This window comes from Dendronephthya gigantea, unplaced genomic scaffold (assembly GCF_004324835.1).
Source record: "Dendronephthya gigantea isolate DGI-Jeju-01 unplaced genomic scaffold, DenGig_1.0 000036F, whole genome shotgun sequence".
NCBI lineage: Eukaryota > Metazoa > Cnidaria > Anthozoa > Malacalcyonacea > Nephtheidae > Dendronephthya > Dendronephthya gigantea.
In genome coordinates, this window is record NW_021163046.1 from 1,129,013 (window position 1) to 1,149,817 (window position 20,805).

Genomic DNA, 20,805 nt, shown 5'->3' on the forward strand with positions numbered 1-20,805 from the left:
AGTTGTATAGAAAATAGAACCATTCTTTGTTTTAATATCATTACTTCTCAACGTAAACATTTCTTTGAATTTTACAAAACAAAATACCATGTCTTTCCCTGGCGGGAAAATTTCATTTTATAAATTAATGTCATATAATATAAACCATATACATTTATATATAAACTGAAACACAAAGCGTGCTTGAGTCTTCCGCGACGCATTTCCAGATATTTTCTCCTCAAATTCACGGCAAATAAAACCACATTTCCGGGTCATCTGCCCTTCTTCGTCGTCTTTATTTTCCCGTATTTTTGTTCGACCTTATCAATGTCAATTCCTTTATTGCTAGGTACATGTATGTAGCGACAGTTGTCGCCGTAAGCACAGCCAGTTGTTCGCCAGAAGTAGCATTCGTTGCCATTTACAGGCCCAGTTGGTTTGCTCAAATTTTCCGCGCTAAATGAATGAATATAGCGAAGCCGGGTCATTCTGAAGTTTCATCAGAAGGATGGTATTTAAAAGCGAGATTCACAATAATCACATTATCAGATTGTTTTAGGGGACAGTTCTTTTGTTAACACAAATCTGTGGGTTAGTTTAGCACAAACTGCCTAAAGAATCGTTAGGAAAATTTTCCCACAATTTTCGGTGCGATTTCTTCTTTTGAAATACGTGAATGTGCGAACAGTCGAATGCCCTGATCTATATAAGTGCCTTTAGTGAACATGTGTGAATGCTCATCGACTCGCTCACAACTATTTTGCGGCTGAAAAATATCAAGTGTAAGCGTGCCATTCAAGAGGGTACTTACTTTTTAGATTTGTCGTTTCCTTGGTAACGTATTCTTATATTTTGCCCACCTAACGCAAAACCCTGAAGTGAAAATGATATAGACCGAGTTGGTTAATATTAGACCGGCTTAGTAAGGGTTAGAGCATGATCACGCGTGGACTCTATGGGATACAGAGTCCCGAGAATTAGATATAGGTCAGAGTTGCAAAAAGAGTTCAACCTTTCTCGGGTAGGATTTCAAAGTTTTGAAAACCTTCCTCAAAATGATGTTACGTCACTGAGCTAGGTGGCAACCAGCATAAAGATATATTTGGTTTTTTGGTACATGCATGTGATCAATTAGAGTGTTCAACTTTGAACCTTCCTCACAAACCCTATTAAAAGCAAACCTTCCTCCGGGTGGTACTCGCAGCTTTTTTGCAACTCTGATATAGGTAAGAATTAGATAAATACCAAGACCCACCTGAAGCGACTGCATAGCCCTCGTAGCACTGTCTTTATTCTCGTAATTTACAAAAGCGCAAAAACTTTGCGGTAAAATCCGTATTAGAGTTATTGAACCGAATCTAAAAAACATGACCGGAAATACTATAGGACTTCTATAGTCTCGTACACTGAACTCTAATAAGACTGGAACGCTAACTCCTTACTTTGAAAATAGTTGAGTGAGCTGTCGTTCCGTCACTTGTTTTGCATCAATATTTCCGACCCAAAGTGAAGCCATTGGCTCAGAGAATCTTTGCCTAAAAAAAATCATAATTATCATTCATTTCCACTGAATCCTCGCTTCTTAACGGCCAAGAAGTGGTTTGTCGTGGCATTCTCGCTGGTTACGTGAACATTAAGCAGCTGAAAAACCAGGAACCTTGAATCATTTTCTTGATCTTCGACTTCACCATCAGATACGTAGACTTCATCTTCGTTTGCGGATAGATTTTTTACTAGGAATGAAGAGAAACGGGTTTCAAAACCATTTAGGAAAGACAAGAAAGGTCGATTGGCCGATTGGGCAGGCCTTAATGAGTTTACAGGACAGACTTAATAAAACATGAAATTACCTTTGCCAGACAAAAGAGCGTCTAGAGCAGCGTGGACCGTCCCATAAAGCCGTACAGCGCGTTCACTCTGAGCATGCCCAAAACCCATATCCTGAAAAGATGACGTGATTTCAGAATGCATTTCAAACAAAATTTATCATATAAGGGATCCTTGTTTTTGTAGCATAAATTGGATTCATTGAGCAGAACGATTAGTACATTGCTTTTTAAATTGTTCCGGAAAGTTGGTGGTGGTGCCTCAAACATAATTATAACAACAAAAATCTATATAACCAGTGTATTTAGATTAAAGGTTTTCACTCACTTTTAGTTGCTGCACACGTACTCTAGTTAACTCGAATTTCGCATCTTCGCAATGTTTGTCAAGTTTCAGTACTTGTAGAAACGCTTTCTCAGCATCCGCGTGTTGCTATGAAGAAAAATGGCGATCAGTTGTTAAGCTCTGGTAGACAACACTTTGGATTGATTTATAAACAGAGAGTCGATTTAGGAAAAGGGGCGGATCCAGCATTTTGGCTGACTGATGCGATGTTTTGAACCATACTTCATACAACTACATACCGGAATATGGTCGAAAATAACGGAATATGGTATACTCGACCATGGTGGAATATACCGGAACATGGCATACGACTTTAAAGGCCCTTGTAAGCCGCCTTCAGCCATACCGAGCTAGTTTTATTACAGCCTACAAACGGCTTTGGTTCCTCCTAAAGTTTCTAGTACCTAGTCTCCAGGGGTGAAATTAAGCTTTAAAAATTTGTAAAACATATGAAAAATTTGTACCTTGAGTCCGGCTAAGGCACGACCTTTTCTGAAATAACCTTTAGCCCAGTGAGGTACCAGCAAAATCGTAACTTCGGCATCCTGAAGTGCTTTAGAATAGTCTCCCAAACGATCGTAGCAATATGAACGATTCCCGAAAAATCTTAACACAATAAACTTTCCTCAGGCAACATGTCAGAGCACATTCAATTAACACAAAATTGACAAAAACATTACATTGCAAAGCAAGGAAAATAACACACACAAGGGGGAACGACATTCTCAAAAACGTTCCAGTTCACAACTGACCTGAAATCCCGATTATGTATTGAAATTGCTCTCGTAAAATATTCGATTGCTTCGACGTAATTTCCCGCGTTCGCCTCGTTATTTCCGATAGCTATGAAGAAGCAAAGGGTGCCATGACGTAAAATGAAAATATTAAATGACTGCGAATAACTCTTAGAAACGAAATTTTGTATATGTTTTGGTCTTAGGATAATTTTCCAAGATCATACATAACAAACATATACCAGCTAAGTGTCGACTCTGTTCCACGAGGCTATCTTTCTCAGACTGTTCTTGTCGTTGCCGTTCTTCCCGAGTGTGCTGGATATTGTTGTATTCGTGTCTATTTACAGATGTGTCTGAAGTTGTTGTCTCATTGCTCGCATTATTATGATCGGTTGTATTTACAGGACCACGTCGTGCTGCATGGTTGAAGAACGCGCTTGAGGTATCCCACGTCTCGTCCTGCGCGATAGAAAAACAGCCCAATTTACAGCAGCGCGGACTAGTGATTGATACAGAGAATTTTGTCCACTTGGAGCCCACCCCCCGGGGACAGGTCCTGTGTAAGGGAGCTTTAGGTGAGCCTGTATTACCAACTCATTGCATATACCAAGACGAAATTCTCACCTAACATCACAGAATAAACTGGGAATAATTCCGTGTTAAGTAAAAATTGATTGCTTAAGATCAGGATTAGGTTTAAACCTAAGCAAATCTTAAGGATTAAATTCCTGTATTTAGGATTTACTTGACATCGGACTATTATAAAAAAACTCATGTTTAATCGAGCTTCGTTTATAAGAAAATGATTTTAGCTACATACGTGTGCACGTTCGTTGTCGGAATCCTCGTCTTCCCGCGGTTTTTCTAAAGTAGATTTTTTATTTTTATTGCTGTTCGCATTTGAGCTGTGTTCATTCTTCGTAGCGAACTTATTTTCTTTCGAACTGTTTCCAGTCTCCCTGTTCGTATTCCCCGTTCCGTTCTCCTCTGGTGCATTGCCGCTTTCAGCCTAGGGAAAATCGGGAGATGAGTTTTCAAAACTCAGGCTGGCGGGTTTTTAACTGAACAAAAGCTCCTGTACCTCTTGACTGTCAGCCTTCAGTTCTTTTTCTCTTTGCTTCCTATTCGCACGATTTCTCTAAAATAAAACGACTCATGTCAATAAACCAACAGTTCAATGCACGCTCCTGGTCGTTCTAAGAGATGCATTTAGACAATATATGCACATAGTGGCATTTCATTTGCCGTCTATCTACAATATAAATATATATAAAAATATGTACATGTAAAAATGTTAATAACCTATATAAGTTTGCTATGTCAATAGATAAAAATAATGACCCCAATGACTGGTTATGCTTGAGAACTTCTAGTTTAAGATAGCTGATAGCTTACCCTTTTTCTAGCTTTTTTCTTTTCTGCTTTTTTCTTTAATTTTTCTTCTTCTTTTATTAGTTCTTCAGCATTTTTCATCGCTTCCTAAAATCAATGAACTCAAATCAAGGCTGTACAGGTTACCCACCTTTGTTGCATGTGTTTGGCAAAGTAATATATGTTAAAAATATCATACTGGACTTGTGGTGTTTTGAAAATCTTATCAAACATTTGAACAAGCACTTACAGCTTCTGATATTCCGGTGCGGACCTGAGCTTTCTTTTTTTTCATCTCATTTTTATCTGCAAAACACATTTTGGTTTTCAACACTTAGCTGACTCTTAGAAATTTTGAGTAAAACTACCATTAAAAACACTTTTTAATCCTGAATTTTACACTCATCTCGATCAAAAGCAGATGGAAGATAAAAATTATGCAAATGCACGTTTATTTTCCTAAACTACCATCTACAATCACGAAGAACTTTGAGAAGACATATCTCAAAAGATAAGCAAGGTTTCAGATTTCAATCTCGCTACAAAGAGCGGGAAAGTGCTATCGCGCTCGTGATTGGTTAATCTGACGGACTTTTAGTATCTGATTGGTCCATTTTCCCTCACATCAAAATCCCACTTTTCCCGCCATTAATGCGGTAAATATACTAGAAAACATTTAACAGGACTGGAAAAAGCAATAAATCGCTCAAACGAGTTAGTTTTATACCGGCCAAAACTTACAGGCGGTTGCAGCGGCCCGACTAACTCTGCTCGCCATTAAATCTGAGTATTTTCCGTGGTGTTGACGTGTTCTGTACACAGGGACATCTTCATCGGAAGAATCGGTATCACTCATCATATAATCATCATCATCGTCATCATCATCGTCGTCATCATCGGAATAGAATAGATGATCATTGACGAAATCTTCAACGAAAAATATCTGATAAATGATACATCTTTCCATTCAAAGATGGACGCCATTCTTAGCAAAACAACTAGTTTCAGACAGATTTGAAGCCAGTGCAGAGGCTTTTTGAATATCTAAGAATTGCTTAACAATAAACGTTGTTCTGTATATAAATTTAGAGGGATTAAATGAGGGTAAAGCTGAATAAAAACAGCCTGCAATTTGCGTTTTACTTTGCCAAATGGCTGTTTGTTTATTTGTATTTTTAAAACTTTTTAATGTTTTTAAAAATCCAGTGTCATGTGTAAATGTTTTCATTGTTATGAAATCTTCATTGTAGATATACATTACTCACAGCCACTGTTGCTGAAGAAAATATGGGCAAACAAGTCAAACATATCAGCCTAAAATTTAGATAAACAAAAATATTTTAAGAAAAAAAAATAGGAAACAGGTCACTGATCTCATAGCACACACTGGATATAGCAACTTTTTTCATATACTCGAGTATCAAAAACAAAGTCATGTTTAACAAATGTCCAGAGACTCAGAACAGACATTCATTTAATTTCAGCAATTCTGGATTCATTTTCACATAGACCTGTACGGTTGCCATATCCAGTGTATTAATTCAAGGTCAGTGAAAGAGGAAAAGGACCAGAAGAGAACTTAGCAGGGTTTGGGCAAGATAAAACCAAGCATATAGTGAATCAAGATGGACCTCAATAATCACAATATCAGAGACCAAATTTACAATCCATACCATTGAGATTCTGATGTCATCATCATCCTCTTTGCTTGTCAGTCTTTTGTAAGCTTCTGAGATTTCTTGAAATTTCTAATAATAACCATCATAATCATTACTGCATTATGCACTGTATCGTAACAAACAGGATTAATTACAAATGAAAATTGCCCCATATTTGAAGGAATAAAATATTGCAAACCTTGGTTGATTCTGCGCTGTTATTGTGTTTATCAGGATGCCATTTCAAAGCAAGCCTTTTGTAACTCGATCTGACATTCTCTGCAGTGCAACCTAGGAGGAACATGAATGTTGCCATCACATAAAATACAGGAAATTTAACAAACCACCCTTTTTCGAGGGTTGAAACATACAACTAAACATATTAACTGTAGGATAATACACTGCAAGTTGTGTTTTGTTGTTCAAGAATTGTTCTATATTGAATTACATCAAGCGATAAATCTTAGCAATGGAGAGTTTGTTGCTAATTTGTATTTTTCTTTTGAACTCAAGCAGGTTTTTACGACATACAGGGTGTCTCAAAAAAACGCAACCACTTAAATATGCAGAACATTAATACAGCTTTAAAGCGCAAAAGATAAGCACCTCTGGGAATTGAAAATGGCTCTTAATCCTTCATTTACAATGCTAAAAGTCATTTTAGCTAACTATGGTGCAAACCCGAACAATATTAATATTCTTGCATATTTAAGTGGTTGCGTTTTTTTTGAGACACCCTGTATAGCAAGTTGTTACTGAAAAAAAAGTCAGTTCAATTAACCAAGTGAGTTCTCAGCTTCAAATCAACAAGCTGGCTTGTTTTATTATCAAATTTTCTGTAATTCTAATAGGAAAAGTGGATGAATCCATTCTAAGGTTTGGAAACTTGCCAGGAATCTAAACTGAGGTTAGCTTAGTGCTAAACTCCCTGAAATCATTCCAGAAAATCCTCAAAACTTCAAAATTACATCTCTAAAATTCCTAAAATGACCACACAAAGTTTCAAAAGTATCACTATCACCTTTTTCCTCAAACAATATCATTTCTGAATGAAATTTTAAATATTTTTATCTAAACCCCAGTATCTAAACAGACCATTTCATTGATGAGTAAAATCATCTGGCATTAGACAGAGTAAAATACTAAAGATTAATGCCATTAGACAGATTATCGTAAAACTATGGAACCAATAAATAAATAAATTATAGAATTACGATTATAAACTGATACCAACCAACGTAAGACTGTTTTTAAGCGTATGGGGGCATTAACTGGTGTATCAAAAACCAAGTAATCCATATTAATACATCTTAATGAATGACACAATTTAATCGCATGACTTAGTACAAGTATTTCTAAAATTGTTCAACTTAAAGTATGACCTAATTTATAAGGTTTTGTCACGATTCCAAAACTTTTCTTGTAAGTAATCAAAACATTTCCGCAGACAACATCCTTGAGTTATTTCTTCACAAAACAATGTGGCAAAATATCAGAGGCGATCGCGAAGGGAAAATAATATTTCCCCAAATTTGCCGCATGTAGCGATATCGGGCCTGCGTGTATCTATCTATAGGCATTAAAAGTGAAAATATTTTGCCGAGATCGCAGCGAAATGAAAGGGAGAAGCGGTGTAGCTCACGCAGGAACGTCTATATTCGTACCTTGGTCCAGTTCAAGGACTTGCAGCGCTTCTGACTTGGTCATAACCATGTTTGCGCTGAATTGTTTTCCTTTTCTTCAGTGTAAACAATATTTTTAACCCGCCATGTTGGAACATCGCGCGAAACCAGAAACGTGCGAAATCACGAGGGACTGGGGACGTGTGCGGAGAGCTCAATACGAAATCAGGAGCGAGAACCGCAGAATAGAGTCAATAGACATTATAGCAGAAGTCTCACTCTTTGTATCTTGTTCACGCCATCCTGGTGTGTGCAGGAACTTTTGATGGGTTACAATCAGGACACACAGGATCACGGCATGATGACGAAGAATGACGTGTGCGCTTCTGAAAAAATTCGCACACAAAGATACAAAAGCTTTAGCAAAATACAAAGTCTAAGAGTGAGCTTCTGCTATAATGTCTATTCTGATATGTTGGCATTTTCGTGATTTGATTAGCCAGTTAAAAGAATTCCTGGAACTACTGAAACATTTTCAGAAACATTTTTCACTCTCAGAAAATTCTACTGGACACGAGCAAGCTAGGATATAGTTTGTTTCATTTCATATTTGAAATGAAATTAATATAAAAAGTAGTATAGGTTTTTACACGGACAAAAAGCTAACGCGCGCTTTTGCCTTTGGTAAAGCAGGGCGCTCATATAGTACTATATAAGCGCCCTGGTTAAATTAGTGAAGTGCACTCTGAACATCCTAGAAAATAAAACCCACACGACCGATTTACGCATGCAAAAGTAACACTGTCTTATTTAAATACTCGTTACGCTGTGTTTATTGAAAATACACATGCCCGCACACGTCAGCATGACATGGCTAATTTTCAAAGAGAGTCCTGAACGCTAAAGTGGGATTGCCCTATTTTTATGCTGGGAAAAATATATATACATATATAAATAAATGATATTCTTTAAAGGCTTGGATTTTTACAACTCAGACAGGGATCTCTTATAAAAGTCCAACTGGGTCTGCGATGAGTTTGTGAAAATTTCATGCGGATGTCTTCAAACGCTTTTCACCTAAAATCATACAGTATACTACTATGTTAATACATCGACTCAGGATACTCCAGAACGTCCGATCGATATAAAACATTCAACTTTTTTGCGTTTTAATTTGGCGGTTTTATTTTGAAATTTAAATAGTTTTACGGGTTTTTTTCGCGGGCTGTATTAATAATATAATTGAAACGACGTGCTTGTTGCTTTTAAAATAGTCGCTGGATTCAAATTGAAACTCAATTCCTGCGATACGGTGGTAATTTATAAAATTCAACCGGAGCAAAATAGTCCCTTTGTATATGTACGCGTGCTTATATTTCTTCAAATTAAAAGGTCACAAAACACGACAAAAAAATTGTTTACTCTTGATCAAAGGAATATGCAAATTCTCCTTCGTGGGCACCGTATATTAAATACAGATCAACGTCGAGAATGTTGCAATCAGAAGCCCTTAATGGCTATTGTTTTCTAAGTAAAGACGGCTGCTTTCGACACACCGTCTTTGAACTTGGATAGAGCCAACCCTGGCAGATGGCCCGTGATGGAAACGTAACTACTAAATTATTAAACGCTCCTCAGCCAATCGCCATGTGATGTTCACTTTGGCCATATTGTGTACAAAATATGACTTGGAGTTATCAAGCTGGGTTTCCAACAAGATGTGGTTAGGAATACATGTCGATTTTTACGATCGTTTGATTGTGGACTGAGTAGCCACCGACCGCACTTCAAAATGTTTAACTTGAAACGGTTCACGCACCGCGGTAAAAGACGGCAGATAGCGAGCGAGTTCTCGTCTAAAATCGTCGAGATTATTCGCTCACAACATTTCCACGTCGAGGAATTGACTGTCAGTAAACACAGGGTGAATCTTTCGCAAGCTTGTGTGCTACTTTGGAGAGATTGGTTCACGGGAGATGTCGACGGCCTTTGGACGAATTCCTCGCGTTTAGCAGCGGCGTACGCCTGTATCTTCCTAGAGCTGATAGCGCTCGGCAAAATCTCGTGTAAACGTCACGATGTATGCGGAAAAACAGCGATTAAAGTTAAGGTAAACTTGATGTCTGCATGATTTTTCGTGCTAACATTTAATTAACGTCTATAACACTAAAGAGCAGGCCAAATTCTGCACAAAACTTGCCAAAATAATAAAGGTTTTTAAAAGCATTCCAGCCGCAGTAGGCTACGTTATCTATACAACCTATATCCCAGACCAGATTCACGCCACAGCACGCCGTTACGGCTATGGCTTTTTCGAGTACTTTAAACATGAATTATTACACAGAAAAGCTTGAAAGCGCTTGTGACCTTCATTTGCGAATGCTTGACTCGACAAATTAAGCTAAAACTATAGCTATACGAGTATTTTTATGAGCTATATCGATAACGCCTTTATCATGTTAGTTTATACAATAGAAGTGTTTTTAATACTCGTCACTGAGTATAATGCTTAATTTGGTATCCAAAAATCCGTCAGATAACGGCAGTGAATATTATCGCTTCGATATTACAGGGATTTTAAATTGGGAATTTTTGTCACGAGTATAAACGTACTGTTTAAAAGTTTGGTTTTCAACCAGCAAGGCTATATATTATGAACTTCCTTTTCAGATACGGGTTTTTGTAATTTTTGTGTTGTCTGTACTTCGAATTGTAGTAATTTGCAATGCATATATATTGTCAATCATCGTCTGACTATGTGTATACATGCATGCAATTGGGCGTTTCAAGCATATATAACTGGTCGATTGTATTTGGAGATGGAAGATCCATTTGTTCTTCGCATCAGTATACATATGTCCAAGCAAATCACTAAGAGGCCAGATTTCTGGAAATGCTTTCCAATATTACAACCGACTGATTTGCGTGAGTACTTGACACTCTTAAGAACGCAAGGGGGCTTTTCTTTAAAAGCGGGCAAGATGGTCAGTCGGTCATATTTTGAAATGAAATTGAGTATTTCGCTAAAAATAAAGCGGACAAACTTCATTTCCTCGTGTTAGGCAGATATAAATATAACGATAAGCTTGAATGCAAAGTTCTTGAAGCACTATAAAATATCATGATTAAATCTTTCTCAGCAGCTGAAATACAACAGTTTTTACCTTATAAAGAAAGGCGCTCTAAGAATCGTAAACAGTTTATCGCGGAGAAGTCAATCATGTTGGATGTACAAAATGTTTCTTAACGATTGGTTTTAAATTATAAATAAATTTGATGAAATAAAAACATGAACAAGCGATCAATGCATAATAAGGTAGCGCAATTTTCTTTACCCCGATGTTTAAACAAAAACAGTTTCAACAATGCCATAATTTACTCAATTCTATAAAAACGGAAATTGATTTGCTCTTAGGACAAATGTTCAGGTGTTTAGATTATATATAGAACTATATGAAGGTGTATTATCCATGCATTTTGACAGGATAATATTGGATATTACACGTCTGGTCTGGACTAGGTATATTGTAATATATGATGACTAGGAATTTAGAATTTTCAAACGACGAATTCTTAGTTCCAAAGTATCTCATGGAAATTTCCAAGAATCAAAAACAGTGGTGAATACTGAATTAATTCGTCGTGATACTCGTTGCAAAACATTTAAGACTTCCATTTATACCAATGCAAATTTTCAATCGTTAACAGACGAACTTCGGACAGTGTTAACTTGGCGGTCTTAAATTTAGCAATGAAAAAGTGTGAATATAGAATATTCATATATAGTGGTCGGATATACAAGCGATATATGGGACGCGTTTTACTCTAGCCTTCATATAATCTTTTCTTTCCATGCATTTCTCCTTTACAAACAACGCAACTACATTTCATGGCGATGTAAAAGCAATTCGATTTGGTTCAGTCAATGGGTCATTTGTGGGGCTGGTTTATTTTCCATGCATTTTTATTGAACGCATATAAGTATATAACAGGTATAATTGTCGCAGGCGGTATATACGCAGCTGAGCTATATATGTATATATATTGAACGCATGATATTATTTTGCGCAGGTATATGTTATTGCATGGCTGAAAATGCATATATGTTTTAATGATGCAGCATTTCCCCAAGCGAAATCAGGCGTTTTGCGTCAAAAGAGAACCGAGAGAATAAATGCAGTTTCAGTTGAAATTCATATATACAACTGTATTCCACGTCTTTGGCTTATGGATTACAAAGGTTATCTCCACAATGCGAAATTATTGGACTTCGTCGGAAAAATGACTGTTACTCTAGAACGTAATAGCTTGATGCTAAGACCACTTTACAAACAGCGTGAGGGACATATCGACATCACTTTAAGCTCTGGGGGTCTTTGCTAACAAAAAAAAATCAAATAAAAAAAAATCAAATTTAGCCCCGAGAGTAGGTGGGACTTGGGAGTTTTTAATTCAGCCGACGGCAGAAACAATTGGCAGAAAAACAAAGCACACAAAATGATTCTTCGTAGATTTCAACAAACCCCAGTAACCTTAGCCTAATACATATCCTATAAGACCCAAAGTGTGGAATAGCTAGCTTTTCCATATCCGCATCAGTCATGATATACATAAAACACCTGTAGACATGCATATATATTGTGATCCCCTTAGTTTCCCTCTTTCATGACATAATAATTCAAAAGCCAAACTGAACACTTGTATGAAGCATTACATTATACTGATATAGATATATACAAGTGTGTATAGTCACGTCTTTTGATCATTGCTACAGGAGTCACGTTCAAGTGTTTTATACGTGTTCTTGTAAGCATGAGATTATAGATTCTCTAAGCTAAAGTGCTTTAAAATCGTTTTGTTTATTGCGTATTACGTGCGCTTTCCCAAGGGTTTTAAGGGTTTTTTATACATCGTTACTTAGAAACGCGACCGGCCGAACTTATTTGAATAATCTCGAAATAGTCAAAACATATAACGGAATACTAAAATGAACGACTAAAATTCTGTTGAAATAGCTGTGAGAAGGAATCGATGTATAGCAAATTAGTTCCAAGTATATTTAAATGTGATACGACTGATATTTGTTTCTAAGTTTCTTTCAGAAGTTTCTTTCTAATTTTCAAAAAGCTTATCATGTCTATTATAGACAATGACGGCTATATAGTGCTCGATATAGTTTGAAACAAAGACACTGTTTTTTTTCATGGGAAACAAACGAGGCTTTGAGAACGCCATTTCTGATAAGCTTTCTTCTTTTAAGCAGCTCTTGAACCGCGGCCGAGAACCGCAAGAGACGGTCAACATATAAAGGTGCATTATATATCAAACATATCTATATCATATGCCTACATCATAAAATAATTTATTAACAAAATTAGGCTCAGACAATCTGATATTGTAGTTTTCAAATGACTTGAAACGATAAATCAATGTATAACGCTTCGTTTACATTTAGACTACAGCAGAAAGCTTTTAATTTCGAAGCCCATGGATGTAAACCAATATTTTAATATTTTATGCTAACAATCACGAACTATTTGCTTCAATTAGCATCACAATGATAACGAGGTCGAAGGCAAAATTCATATTATTATTTGTTGTTATTTAACAGATGTTTTCGTCTCCAGATCTAAATAAATTTGTGAAAACCGGGGATTATATTATAGCTAGAGACTAAAGTATAGAGTGGGCGTTTTGACTCGCACTATTTTTGTACTTAAAGTGCATGTGGGCGTTCTGAACGGCCTTATTTTACTTTCGATTAATATTTGTAAAATTGTTTTTTAATCTCGCCACATATAAAGTTATATGAGACCAAGACGTGAAATAATAGAGAATGCAATATATTTATACCCGATATATGTTATTCTATATCCAATGAAATTTTCCATTTTTTAATTTTTTAGTATAAGTTACGTTTGCCACAAAAGGCTATATATATGGTCTGCCGAAAATGTATTGTCCATTTATTGAATTTTACTGAATTTATTGACCAAAATAATATATTATGCGCTTTAGTTATATGTTTTAAATTATTCTAGTACACGAAGTATGATTTGCGGGACAATCGACAGACAATACGTTTGAACAAGTAGCCAACAAGCTATGCTAAATTTTGGTGTTTATTGACTGTGAAAACAATAAATTTCTAAAGGCATGAAATTATATGACTGGAAATTCGTCAAAACAGGACAAAATTGGGACAAAATCGTCAGGCAGGCTATGCAACTGTTCTGAACGGTGATGAAATTCGAAAAGATTGCTTTAAGAAGTACAAGTACTGCATTTTACATAAAACTTCACGGAAGTGAATTTGATCCGATAAAATTGCATCGTGTAAACGAAGCTTAACATTGTCGGAAAATCGATCAGTCGAGCCGAACTGTATAGATCGCAACAACTTGATGTATATCCATATATTATTTTCCCAGATTTTAGATCGCGATATAACAAACTCGTATCTGGACCAGACTGTGTTCTGTCACATGTTAAGATTGGACAAGACGGAGCAAGAAATGACTTTGGACGAATACTTGCTTGCGGCCATGAAATGGCGGTGTTGCAGACGCAGAAACTGCGCAAGTTTGACGCTGGAAAGTTTGGATGATTTGGAGATACTGAGGAGGGACGGTGAATGTTGGGGATTCAATAGACTGTATAAAACCGTCGATCTAGGTAAGTAGATAAGGCAAGGTTCTGCGGACCAGTTCTGAAACTTATATAGTAATAGATTTAACGGGAGTGGGATATATATCTTTTGGAAATCTCCCATTTGGGAGTCTTGAAAATTTGCCCATGATGAACCTGAGAAATAAAGTGCGGCCGTTTACCCACGTGCGCGGAGCGTGAACGTAATGGAAAATCGCCTTAAGGCAAGGTTTTGCGGACCTGTTTAGAACTTATATACTAGTATAGCTCTAACAGCAGTAAGATTATTTGACATATATCGCCATCAATTTCCACGGGGGGCACTGAAGTGAAGGCGTGAAAGATTAAAATTTACACCTCTATATATTTCACATAATGAAGCATGCATCTTCTTCCAAAACGATTTGGGTTTTAGACTGTTTAAAGTTCATTGGAATATATAGATGTCTACCTATTATATTGTGCAGTGAGGAGATATTTTATCAAGGAAGTGCAGCTTCAACAGCATGCTTAATCTTATAGACAAAGCTATATTTTTCATGCTGTGTGTAGGAGAACTATTGAATAAGACATCTTGAGTGTCCTGCGGGCGATAATTAAATTTCTGAATAACTTCTTAATACTGAACGTAGATTTGCAAGTGTTTAGGATCTATTTTGTTAAAATTTTTTCAATTATATAAATCATGTTTTCTCCAATCTGTTCGGAGTGATTTTCAGAGTAACAGTCAAAAAAGCCAAAAGTGATCGATAAATGCATGGTCTATCATTGCTAATTTTAATGCTTGCATGCTGTGCTATTTTGCCGATCCTGTAGGAGCTGTTTTGATTGCCTTTTTGAGTAAATCTCATGTGCACTTTAGTCTTTACAAAGGCAGCGTGCATGCATTAAAGCTGGTAATTTGGGCCGGAATAGTATGGCTGAATTTTAACAGCGTACGAACCGATTTTTTTTTTGAGCGGATACAGTCAAGCAAAAGACTATAAAGTCAACTAAACAAATGTAAGTAAAAATATCCGTTTTTTTGTTTCAGAACCATATGCTTTGCTGGAGAAAGAAATTCGGTCGATCGCTCTGAAATCCAAACAGCCCGATTGCTACATGAGAATTCTACTGACGTTAGTGAGCATTGCGGATTCTAACACCCCCAAAAGAAATCAACTTCTTAAGAGATTTTTCACGAAAAATGAGTACTTAGGCGCGATTGAACGCATACAGACGTTGGCGAATGGTTGGAATTTTGAGGCGAAAACTTGACTGAGACCCTCCCGATTCTGCCGAATTCGAATTGAAACGCGTATTGCCGCTGGCACAATGCATAGCAACCGCGTCGCTTGTGTATATATTTTTGTCCCGATATTTCGGTGAATCCTTGATGGTATTAACCGATGAACTCGTTGAATTCTGGAACGCGATAACAGTTCAATAAAATGCACTGGTCGGGCGAAACCAAGATGGCGGCGATCACTGACGTAATTCTTCCAGAGCGTAAACACTTTATATTCAGTCAATTTTGGGCTAATTTAGGTTGTTTTGCCGCAAAATATCAGCTGTATCACGTACACTTGAGTTTGTTTTATTGTAAAAATTATTTGTATTGTATATTGATTATTTGCTCGCTATAGTTTACGAGCTATTGTCCAGAAAAATCCTAAACACGCGAGATTTGGGCAATTTTCAAATTTGCAGGCTCCACATTGTTATGAGCAGAACCGCTGCGCAAATGCGACTGGATATTACCTTTTATGATAGGGTACTGTATTAGAGGTAGAGAAGGTTCTATTCTTCGCTAAGGACGACGTTGTATTTTCCGCGACGTACCCGGGTCTTAAAAATTGTATATTATGTGTCTGCTTCCAATATATTGATCAAGTAATTGAATCTAGTCGGTGTATTGTGTTTAAAATCGCGCGGTAATTTTCATCTTCAGCATACTAATTACTGTACAATTTATATATAGTTGCTCTTTTCTACTTCTATTTAAGGCGGTTATGTGGAGGTCTGGAGGAAGATTAGCGGGTGTAAGCATAGCATTGCGCAAGCGCAGTGATGATTTCTGACATTTTCCGTTCATATTCAAGTTTGAACCGGCAAAAATCTATCTAGAAGGATTAATTTCACACAGTTGAACTTAAACAATTGGGTATCCGTTTAAGAACGTCACAGTTTATGCAGCTAGACTGATTCAAAATTTGCGGTTTTAATTTACTAGAATCTCTCCAAAATCTAACAGTCGTGACCGCTAAAGTAAAAAAACATACGCCTACGTCTATATTTTTCACATGGATCTATATACGATTAGCTCTTTTTTACGATTGCAAGATATAATCGTCCGACATTTTACTTTGATTTGCATTATTCAAATACCACTCGTTCGAAGGCAGTCTTCCGAGACCGCAAACACACAATTGTTCATTTGTCTTTCTTGTCATTTAAATTATATCTAGCGTTAGACGTGATTATGTTTTATATACATTCTCAACGAGAAGCTCGGTTTCGGGTGAAAAATCACCGCCAAAAAACGATGAATTTGATCGCATACATATATACATACTTCGAAAGATTTGTAGTTGATTCTATGGAAATTCTCGTTGCTATTTGGCGAATAGTTCGGAGGAATACAACAATCTTTGGGCATTTATCGGTGAGTTATAGTTCATATCGACTCAAGTGTTGCAAATTTCTTTCAGTTCATTATATTATCAGTTGCCTGTAAACAAAACTGCGATTATACGAGTTCTAGCGTTTGTCTAAAGCTAGTATCCTAAGAAATGCTTCTAGATAATACGATTTAGGTATCTTTCAAATGAATACAGTGGGTTATATATAGAAACCCTTGTCCCAATATTTTGTATTGAATAGATCAATAGCTCAATGATTGAACTCTCAAGACTGGTTACAATGTTTATAGTATCAATGATATATAACTTATAATTATAGACATTGGCACAGTGCGGTTTAGACCTAAACGAATTTGTATGTGTCTTGTTTCTAAATTCTTTGATCATGTAGGTTTTGTTTTCAATCCAGTCGCTTGCATGCGGTGTTACTTATATGATTATAGTTGGCGAGAGTTGACAACTGACACCGATGAGCTAAGAATAATTTGTTTTGAATATACCGTAATTTATTACCAGGGGAAACAATTACCCAGTTAAAGCAACTGGCAGTAGCACTGATCCAACTAGCAGGGTAGATCAAGTTTTAAGGCATTGGAAGTCAAACCGAAAGTAAAAATATACAAAGAATATACCATCTCTGCATGTCTGCAAGTTGGTCAAACTGGATCACAAAGAATATTCGTTCAGAGATATTTTAAAGATACTAACCATACTAATATCAGAAACACCTGGTATATGATGTTATTATTAAAAGGACCAATACTATCGATGTGTAGTAATCGATGATATATCGTAACATTCTTTTACGATTTATAGTTAAAAGTACCCACGTCAAAGCGAGTTTTACCCCCAAAAGTATGATAACATGATTGGTTTGCGGTTTACAGGGCCAATTTTGTCAGATACAATTGACAATTAACTTCTGATGGATGTTTTATAGTCTGTTGACTTGGAAAGTATACAGAAAGCTAATCGATTAAACCGATGCTGTACTGCTTTGTCCATAACATAACTTGCAAAATACATGTTGACATATCGATTTTGACATGAACTATGTTAATTCTAATCGTATATGATGATATATTAACACACCAGGCAACCTTCAAAATCCTTTTGGAGTTCAGAGAACTGACCATCAATGATTTGCCGGACGCATTTTAATAACTATTTATAAAGTATAAACTTCCTTAATAAATATTTTAAACATCGTTCGTTTTTTAATCATCTCCGGCAGTTAGTATATAGGAGAAACCGCAGAAAAAAAATCCCATTATTGGCATTAAATTTCGATTCATGCCCAAAACCGCGTCCATACTGTATAAATGCAAAAACCAGCAAGTACATTCGATAGTTGAAGAGCGGGAAATCACTAGAATCTTCCCTGAAAACCGATGACCAATTGTTACTGAAAAATCGTACTGAAAAACCGCTTCACCTACCGGGTCCTGCCAAACGTATGAAGGCAAATACGTCATCGACGCTTCAACAGTTGTGAAAACGTATTTAAACGGCTTGACAATGTTTATTTTTTCGTCAAAACATTCACAAAGTTTTTACTTGTATTCAGTTCGGGACGTAACGGGAAATAATTGATCATAAATATTTTAAAACCTCATCATTGTTGTTGAAAGAACACCTTAATTATTTGCGTCCATTTCAGTTAACCATAACAAGTTACAACCGCAAAAAGTTGTAATGTTCCAAGTCTTAAGCTGTTTTATGCTTCGATTTCAGCAGTATTCCGACGACAGGCCGTTTAATTGACACTGGAGAAAGATTTATAAAGCCTGGAGTGAATTATTTTGAGGTAGGTGATTTTTTGCTTAAATTCAACATTTGTTTCGACTACATTAATGACACACTTTAAATAGTCTTTATTTTCAATGGGTTCTCGATAACCCTGTTCACAATACTAAAAGCTCTAATGTACGTAAATGTATTGACTATTGCTTGGGAATGCATCGTGGAAAATGAAAATTTTCTAGCCAGCATTACGCTATTTTTGCAGAACCCGAGAACAACTGCATGATGATAGTTGAGAGAAAATAGTTAAGGATGCCGTCTGTGCACGCTTAGATGAAGTTTGGATGAGAAAATATTGTTGTGAGTACATAAAAGGCATTATAAAACTCGCCAGCAGTTGCTCATTAACTCAGCCTTTTTTCAACTTAAATCTGACCGTTAAGAAGCTACAAAGACTATAAACTACAAAGCCTAAAACAAAATTAAGACTATGAATTAAATGCATATCGTTTTAATTTTATACACAAAAAAATGACACTATCAACACTGGCAATAGCGACGCCATTTTGAATTCAACACTAAATTTTACCCCCCTCCCCAGCGTCTTTGACAAGAAGACCCTGCGCACGAGTGGTTGGTTTCCGTAATCATATTTTAGAGCAATCTCGTTCCCCGAGCCCGCGCCCCGCGATTCTTCTGGTGAGAAAACAAAGGCTCTTGGCTTTGGCTCTGCGATAATCCAAACCGGAACCACAACCAGTACTAGTTTACATAGTGCAATAATTATTTGGCCAGAACCAATACTAGTGCTTATGCATAGTGCGATTATTCTTTGGCCACAACCAATACTAGTTCACATAGTGCGATTATTCATTGGCCACAACCAATGCTGGTTCACATAGTGCGATTATTCATTGGCCACAACCAATGCTGGTTCACATAGTGCGATTATTCATTGGCCACAACCAATGCTGGTTCACATAGTGCGATTATTCATTGGCCACAACCAATGCTGGTTCACGTAGTGCGATTATTCATTGGCCACAACCAATGCTGGTTCACATAGTGCGATTGTTCATTGGCCACAACCAATACTAGTTCACATAGTGCGATTATTCATTGGCCACAACCAATGCTGGTTCACATGGTGCGATTATTCATTGGCCACAACCAATGCTGGTTCACATAGTGTGCTTATTCATTGGCCACAACCAATGCTGGTTCACATAGTGCGATTATTCATTGGCCACAACCAATACTAGTGCTCATGCATAGTGCAATAATTCTTTGGCCACAACCAACACTAGTTCACATAGTGCGATAATTCTTTGGCCACAACCAATACTTCTTCACGTAGCACGATAATATTCTTCAGCCACGACCAATACTTGTTTATATAACACAATTATTAATTGGCCCCTCCCAATTGCGATTTTCTCATGTGAAACATGCGAGACACTATTAAAACCCGCAGTAAAACAAACGCGTAAACAATTAAATGCCGCTACACGACCCTTATCAGGGTCATTAAAAAGCATAACCAGAAGAAAGACGCGAATAACTATTTTGATATATACCACGGCATAAGATAACGCAACGTGGCGCTAAGAAAAAACTTAATAAGTGAAAGAAATGTAGGTTTGGCCAAGGTAAAACCTACGGTTTAATAATCGGAAAGCGAGCCAGAACGAGAAGCACAAGGGCCACTAGAGTGATTGCCAGCTTAAATTTAGCAATCAAGGAGATCCCCGAAGCGACATAAACCATGAAAACAACTAACCTGTACAGACTGAGGCTCGGCAATTTGCCGTTCGACATTCGCTACTGCAGGGTTCTCATTTGGAGCCGGGTTAGGTAACTGCGGCGGTAAAACGACTGGTACGACGACAGGTTGAGGTTCAGCCATAAAAGAGCAAAGTTGTACACGTGGAGTCTCGTTTAACAAACTGACCCAGAGTAGGCGTACACTCTGTCTTTTATATCCTATGTTACGCATGGTTGCACTTAGAATAGGATTTTATAAGAGTATATATATGAGCCATTCAAATGCAATTAGATTGTTCTCAACACTGACCCCATAAATAGTCTGGAGTAATATCAGACAATTTTACGATTTTTAACTGACATCCCTATGACTTCAAATTTAGCGGTATCCCACGGATAACCATTTATTCATAAAACATGAAAATGTTATCAAAGTTAAAACATGATTTACATGAAAAATATCAATATAATAGCAGTATAACCCAAA

General features: G+C 36.8%; 3 protein-coding genes across 7 annotated transcripts in view; 2 read left to right on the top strand and 1 right to left on the bottom strand.

Annotated features, from left to right (window-relative positions):
* Nucleotides 1–27: 27 nt before the first annotated feature.
* LOC114525897 lies at nucleotides 28–7,704 on the bottom strand. Its single transcript, XM_028547358.1, has 19 exons — nucleotides 7,585–7,704; nucleotides 6,120–6,211; nucleotides 5,936–6,010; nucleotides 5,528–5,576; nucleotides 5,004–5,189; nucleotides 4,513–4,568; nucleotides 4,287–4,370; nucleotides 3,973–4,029; nucleotides 3,712–3,900; nucleotides 3,131–3,350; nucleotides 2,907–2,997; nucleotides 2,619–2,760; nucleotides 2,137–2,241; nucleotides 1,833–1,923; nucleotides 1,640–1,715; nucleotides 1,425–1,517; nucleotides 1,238–1,340; nucleotides 794–855; nucleotides 28–438 (listed from the first exon to the last, which is right to left on the bottom strand). The coding sequence occupies exons 1-19, from the start codon at nucleotides 7,631–7,633 to the stop codon at nucleotides 255–257; spliced, it is 2,004 nt and encodes a 667-aa protein (XP_028403159.1). The 5' UTR covers nucleotides 7,634–7,704; the 3' UTR covers nucleotides 28–254.
* A 1,351-nt stretch (nucleotides 7,705–9,055) lies between these two features.
* On the top strand, nucleotides 9,056–16,072 carry LOC114525963. The gene is made up of 3 exons (XM_028547429.1): nucleotides 9,056–9,652; nucleotides 13,974–14,217; nucleotides 15,224–16,072. Exons 1-3 carry the CDS (start codon nucleotides 9,335–9,337, stop codon nucleotides 15,445–15,447), a joined length of 786 nt encoding a protein of 261 aa, XP_028403230.1. The 5' UTR covers nucleotides 9,056–9,334; the 3' UTR covers nucleotides 15,448–16,072.
* A 671-nt stretch (nucleotides 16,073–16,743) lies between these two features.
* Nucleotides 16,744–20,805, top strand: part of LOC114525927 (kinesin-like protein KIN-5A) — a 48,677-nt gene continuing 44,615 nt past the window's right edge. For 4 of the 5 annotated variants that reach the window (XR_003687279.1, XR_003687277.1, XR_003687280.1 and 1 more), the window contains exons 1-2: nucleotides 16,744–16,834; nucleotides 18,546–18,618. The gene's annotated coding sequence lies outside the window, so the exon portion shown is untranslated. The remainder of the gene's footprint in view (nucleotides 16,835–18,545; nucleotides 18,619–20,805) is intronic. The other variant, XR_003687278.1, reaches the window with a different exon arrangement.